At 40.1% G+C, this 7,082-nt stretch overlaps 1 protein-coding gene across 1 annotated transcript in view; it reads left to right on the top strand.

The window, feature by feature from the left end:
• Positions 1-7,082, top strand: part of ARMC9 (armadillo repeat containing 9) — a 70,571-nt gene that overhangs the window by 28,510 nt on the left and 34,979 nt on the right. Inside the window, exons 9-10 of the mRNA XM_009323592.1 lie at positions 4,937-4,971; positions 6,164-6,275. Coding sequence (XP_009321867.1) covers positions 4,937-4,971; positions 6,164-6,275 — 147 coding nt within the window. The remainder of the gene's footprint in view (positions 1-4,936; positions 4,972-6,163; positions 6,276-7,082) is intronic.

The raw sequence follows: 7,082 nt of genomic DNA, 5'->3' as shown, positions 1-7,082 counted from the left end.
TCACTGGCAATTTAAGGAATACTGGTACTCAAAAGGTTGAATTAATATTTTACCTGTTCCAGGAACGGTAAGACTGGGGAAAGGGCTTGGGAGAAAATGCTGAGGAAATAAATGCTTTTTAATCTAAGAAAACTGGTAGCAAAGAGGAGCTATGTAAACTTGGCTGATTGAGGCATTGTCTGGTGGTTGACATGATGAATGTGTAATGAGGAAGTTACCTGTCAGCAGTGCCTTTGACTCTGTTTGCCTTTCAGTCTGTGGCCTCGGATTCATCACCTGGAGATGAAGATCGTAATGTTTCTGCTAACCTTATAAGAATATTAAGAATTTACTTTCTATAGAGTGCTTTGAGGGCTATGAATGCACAGTGATGATGGTTTTAGTTGTCCAATTATTTAAAAGCAGCCGTTATAAATAAGTCCCAACTTTCCAGCATCCAAATACTCTCTCTCTCAAAAACACAGTACAGTTGGAGTTTTTGCACTATTGCCACAGAAACTACAAGATATCGGAGTTCAGCGTTTAGATTTGAGAATGAACACCAGGAAAGAGAAGAACAGATCTGTGATGATCAAAAAACCAAAAGGCTGAAGTAGGCTCTATTCTGCCCACTTCCAGACTTCAATATTAACCTTTTCCTCAGTTAAATGTATCCCTTTGTTCCTAAAAATAATTTTAAGAGGTTTCATGGTTTTACATGTATCTGCAACGCAGAAGTCCATTTTTAAAAGCATATGGCTAAGGTTTACAAAGAACTTAAAAAGAGCTTTGTTATTTATTTGGTGGTAGGGCAGGTTTTTGTTCCCGAGAACCTCTTGCTTTTGCTTTCTGTGGTAGCAATGTGTTGAGAGGGGTGAAGGCTGGTTCAGCTGGCACTCCCACCAGAAGTAATGCATGTGGAAGCTTAGCTTTGGATCTGCTGTGTACAGAGATACTAGTGAAGATGATGACCTTTTTCCACTGGCTAGATTATATGTCTTAAATAAAGTAAGTGCGCTGATGTAAGTAAGCCCAAGAGCTGATTTGTAGGACCCAGCTGTATTTGAGGTGCGGTTTTCCTTTTGTTAAAGCTAATACTCAAGTCAAGAGCTAGCGCTTAACACAGCTTTTTGGGGTTAGGTTACGTAAAGATATTTAACTGGGTAAATATCCTGAGATTGGGACATCTCAGATCCATACCAAAGAGGAGAAACGGAAACAAACAAACAAGTACTATGTAGTGAAATGCGAAAGGAGGTGCTGAGGCAGAAGTGTATTTGCTTTGGTGGGCTGCCTGCTAGGGAATCCATAACGCGCATTTACCCTTCCCTGCTCGTGTGGAGCAAGGCACTTTCTGAGGCGAAGAGCACTCTGCTTAAGGAATAGGAGTATTAAACCAAGTTAAAATTAAACGTTAGGACAGGTCTGTATTTCGCTCTTTTAATTAGAAACGTTACTGCGAAGGAAGCCATGAAATTTTCAGCAGAGTATGGGTCGTATTCCCCAGGCTTAATTTCCACCTGAGTCCATAACCCAGTGCTTCCTATTGCTGGAACTGCTGCTTCCAACTGGTCAAATCTGCCAGCATTCAAAATGATGTGTGAGGCTTGGTACAACCCGTTATGGCCCATCGGGGGTATCAGCTCGAGCTCTGTGCTGGGGCAGGTGCCCCTTGATGCTGCTGCTGCTGCAGGAGGTGGCGAAAGCAGCCAAGGAATGGGTGCAGAAGTGGTGCTGGCCAGACTGACGGTGGTCTGGAAGCGAGAGGCCTGAAGAGGCCATGGTACGAGGAAGGGAAAGGCTGGCAGGATAGGGGGGTTCTGAGGGTCTGGGGTACCGCATGTCTTTCCTCTTTAAAAACGAGGATAAAAAGATGAAAAGTTGAGACCCTGTGGCAAGAGGTAGCCTGGATGTTAAACTGAATGACCAGCACTCAGCGGTACTATATTTGGATCACTTGTTTGAAAATTAAACTGACTAAAAATCTCTTCAGACCCATTTAGCAATAGATGGAGAGCACGTGATGCTGTCCCTCGGCACGCTGTGTGGCTGTGTGCTTCACAGGGTGCCTCAGCTGTCTGACCCAAAGTAGTGCGGACCCTGAAATCATAGCCCTACGAGCCACAGGAGAGCTGCTGGACTGCGTAACTGCCAAAAAATGCCCAGTGAAGAAATAGAATTCTCTAGTGATGTTTTACTGCAATTTTTGTTCCCGTAAAATTACTTAAAATAGAGGCCTAAATAGATTCTAAAACAGGAAAATACTTGTATCAGAGTTGTTACTATACTGTACCAGCTGTAGTTAACTTATTTTGCAGAATTATTTCATCATAATCAAACACTAAATCTGTTGGGTTTCTGTTTGTGGTGGTTGTGCCACGAGCATTCGATTGTTTAATTGCAAAATAATAATTTTTAGCTCTTGCACACTGCCATTCATTGGTAGATCTCAAAAAACATGCTTTCCAGATGAGAAAAATCAAGGCCCAGAGATGTGAAACGACATGTTTAAATTCCGTCTGTAGTCGGTAGCTGAATCAGGACTAGAAGCGTATCTCCTGAGACCCAAGCCAATGTCTTACTCAGTATGCCATACTGGACGGATACAGGTTAGCTTACTTAAGACTAATTGCAATCATATAGATGAAGATGAAGAGAGGAAATCTCTGACTGTAACATGGTTGCATTCTTTCTGCTTATCAGTGGTGCTGCATCTAGTCAGTCAGATTCAGAAATGAAGATGCAGTGAAGGACAAACTAGCCCTGAAAAACTTCTCACCGTTTCTGTTTTGCCTCATTGAACCTGACGTAATATGAACTGTATCCGTATCGCTTTCCTGGAAACACCAAACGCCTGAGAGAACTTCCTTCCTCCTGTGCAGGTTCTAGACTGATAAAGTTGGGTCTGATCAGAAAAGAGTGCTGGACAAGAAGGTTCTCCATCTCGGTGGTCCGTCCCTCAGAGCTCCAGCGTAGGGCCTGCCTCACTGTGTGGTGCCTTTTTGGTGTAGGTAGACTACAGAGCCAAACCGTACTAAGTGCTTTGCTGTGCTCCATCTGCCGGCTTAAAAAGTCATTTGGGAATTAATAGGACTTTGTCCTGCTTGATCTGATTGATTTTTAAAAAATCCAAATGTTTTTCCAATTGAAGTTTCTGTAGTTTGAAATTTATAAAAGCTTGCAAAATCTTACACTTGCCAAAAAGTTTTATTTGTGTGGAAGGGTGATGCATGTATCTTTACCAATTATATATCCTTTAGTTAGATTTTGGTTGGAGCACGTGTTTTTCTTTCTAAGGCAGCAAAGAAACGGTGGGCAAAAAGGACTTTGCTGAGAAGCAGAGAGGTTTTACATACATCTATTTACTCTTAGTGACCTGCCCTATTTCTTTTCTCACTACTGTTCTTTGTCTCACCTTCTCATCTTCAAGGGCTCTGTCATTTCTTTTGCTTTAACGGACTATAGTCACTTTCTTCCCTGTTTTCTTTAATGGAGAAGGGTACTGAGGAAGGCAACGAAAATGATTTGTGATTTCATTGCACACTCAGGTACAAGCTGATGGGTTTTGACTGGGAAAACTTCTGTTTAAATAAAAGTTAACTTCTGATATTTATCAAAAATGCTAAGGCAAATGAATACAAATAAATGAGGGGAAAACAGTTCAGGTAGTTATGATAATTTGAAAGACTCTTTTATTGTGTAAAATAAACTGATTTGAGAACTGCTGTCAAGACAGGTTAATTTTGAAGTGTATGACCTGTTAATTGTCTATTGTGTACAAGTCATTCATTGATTTAAACATAATATAAAATGCTTTCCAATGTGCGTATAAGCTTATTTCACATCTAAGAGAGCAGTTCCTTGTATTACGAAGGATACCCATGAGGTACAGTGTTCAAGAATATGGCAGCTGGTGTAATTCAATATTCTCTATGGTATTTCATGCTTTTTGTCTCCTAAATCCCTCAGTTTTAAATCTGACAATAGACATCAATTATATAGCTCCCACTGAAAGAGGCTAGGTTAGAAGACCGGTTTTAAAGGCGTAAGTGGTAATGAGAGATTTTTTAGAAAGTGAGTAGTGAGATCAACACAAAGAGACGACACTGAATATTCTGTGAATATGGCATGCAGTTGACATCAGAATGCATGATATGAAGCACCCTTATGCCAGAATTGCTGCTTCTTGGCTCACCTACAATTAGCTCTAGCAAAAAAATATTTACTGAAGCAGACCACGCTTATATGGTGTTGATATTTTTAAGTTTTGACTTGTGCGGCAGTGGTGGCTGCATATGCTGTGTGTCACACTGCATCAGAGAGGAAATATCCAGGCTTAAATTGAACTTGACCTAGGCAGAACCACTGAGAAATGGCATGCTGTTCCATATCGGTTTTATCCATGCTGGAATACATTGTCTTTTCTTTACATAGTAATAGTTATATATAGGGGTATATATTAGTAGCAACAGGCACTCTGGTAACATTAGTGTCGAAATAAAGGATTATAGTAAATTTGGATGCTGTAATACATGGTATGTCTCCAGTGGAATATTATTGCAACTTTAAGGTATTAAAATTTGTGAAGTCAATAAATGTGTTTAGCAAGTTCTTCATCTTCCTCAGTGGGCTTCAAATGGTAGTTTCTACTCACTTTTTTCCTCTTATTTTTTTAAAATGCTTCAAGTGTAGGTAATTTTTGGAGTATGACAGTGAAGATAACATAGCCAGATCATAACAAAAGAGGTTTTTACCTGTGAAACACTTTAATGGAAAAGAAACATTGAAGTCCTCTCTTTCTTTAGCTGTGTTTCTATTTTGCAACATAGGTTGTATAGGAAAAGAACTGCAGAACCTCAGTGAGAGAATTCACTGTGGACCTCGTTAGTAACACTGTTGGCGTGAAATTTGGACTAATCTGTTGTGATTTCTTTTTTCCTTTCTTTTTGTGATCCAGGCTTCCACAATGTTAAGAGCATCTTTAGCCCCTGTGTAAGTATTTATTGCTGAGCTTCACTTACATCTGTAGAGAAGAGGAGGAGGGGTTTGTAAACTGAAGTGCACTGCCAGTTGTCTGCAAATGGGAATCACTCGTCCTCCGTGTGCTTCCTCTGACCTCAGTGAACATCGTGTGTAAATATTGTGTGATCTGTATTCTTCTGTTGGGCAGGTTCAGTAACATCCTATTTTGCTAATCCAGTAAATCTGCCACTCCACACCTGTGAGTTGGTTGCTGTATTTTCTTTACTGTTTCCGCACAGTACAGTACTGTTGTTGTAATTGGTTTGCTTCTCACAAATCCAGGAAAAGAGGGAATCGGTAAAGTGGATTTTTGGGTGCTTCGAGTTTAATTTTTTTGTGACTGACTTAATAAATTTTGGCTTATAAGATCGAATAGAGATGGTATATCTGAGGTGAAGGTTTTATTAAATTTTTGAGACACTGTTTTGATCCTTCTGTTGTTTACAAGGTAAAGGGACAATTATACATATAACAAAGTTTGTTTTGAAAAGTGGTAGGATAGGAAGATAGGAGTAAAAATTGTTTAGTGGAATATATTTAAATATTAAAATTAAAGCATTGGCTGGAAGCAATTTTGTTAGGTGAAACTTCTATTGCAGTATTAAAACTCAAAATAGCAAGATAGTACTGGTGCATGGAAAGTGGTCCTGTATTAAGTCTTACGTTAAGCCAGCATAGTCCTGTCTGTAAAAATCCATTCAGCCTACCACCTTTGCCTTGGAGAAGACATTTCTGTGTGCCTGAGGGCTTAGAGGTAAAGTTGGAGCTGCAGCTTGTTACTGTGTCTGTTTGTAACTGTGTGCCAAGAGCCACAAGCTGCTGCCCTCATGCCCTTGTGGTCCACACAGGGCAAAAAAGGATGTTACTGTACTGTTTTGGGCCACTAAAAAGCTCAGATCATCAACTGGCTAGTTGTCAGAGTTTAGTGTCTGCAAGTTATGATGGTAAATGAGCTGCATGCATAGTGAAAAAATAAGTCCAAGTTTAAAAAGTCTGTTGTTCTAACATGGTAACGTTAATAAAAGTAACAGATGTGTAAAAATGTGGAAGCTCTTTTCCTGAAACAGACTTCCTGTTTTGACGCTTCTCACCTCAGTAACATCAGCTGCAGTGAATAAGAAGAGAGAATTCTGATTAATTGTCTTTCCCGTTTGCATTGTAGGAAGATGCAGGATGTGCCATTGTTGCCCTCTTTGGATTATGAGAAGCTGAAGAAAGATTTGGTTACAGGGAGTGATCGTCTCAAGGCTTTCTTACTGCAGGCTCTGCGCTGGGTAAGGGAGATGGCCTCTGCAGAAATAAAGAAATAGGTCCCTTCTGGAGGGGTCCAGAACTAAAATCCATCTTGTGAGCAAGATGATTGTTCTAGTGATCAGTTCAGCATTACAGGCAACTTCTCTCTTTGTCAGTGAAGCTTGCTGAGGCTCTTGAGATGATGACAAAAGCCCAGGTAGTAGGGGTAGTACTGCTACCATTTGTAGCAGTACTCTCCCCGTCTGAGGAAAGCCAGATAGGAATTCCTGGGATCTTCAGTGGAAGTAATTTCTGATGTGTTTTCAAGGAAATTGTTGGTTTAGGCAGTTCCTTTTTCCATGTATTGCCCTGTTTCAGATTTGTATAAATATTGCTGTATCAAAGAAATACCTGACTCTAATCACCAGTTTTCCATTATAATCAAGATATTCTACAAGAGTCTACGTTTTGGTTGACTTGGATCATGTAATGATATTTCAGAAAAATTAAAGGTGACAACAGGAATTACATTTTCCTGCTGAAAAGGAAGCTGATGGGTTCAGAGTGACAGACATGAAAGATGATAATAGTGGAATTCTGATCAAGCTTCCATGTCCATTTCCACATAAAAAAAACATCCGTTGGGTCTGACCGGTGGTTCTTCTAGCCTAGTACTCTGTCTCAGATGTTTTAGAAAAGCACCACATCTGTAGCTATTAGAGGGGCTTTTTAACTTTATGGGAAGTAATGCTGTATCCTTCCTGTATGGACAGTGATGACAGCTCCCAAGTAACAGTTTTGTAGTGGATCACTGAGCTGAGGTCAGGTCAGTTCATTTCATCTCTTTC

This window comes from Pygoscelis adeliae, unplaced genomic scaffold (assembly GCF_000699105.1).
Source record: "Pygoscelis adeliae isolate BGI_AS28 unplaced genomic scaffold, ASM69910v1 Scaffold245, whole genome shotgun sequence".
Taxonomy (NCBI): Eukaryota; Metazoa; Chordata; class Aves; order Sphenisciformes; family Spheniscidae; genus Pygoscelis; species Pygoscelis adeliae.
This window is presented reverse-complemented; position numbering and strand designations above follow the sequence as displayed.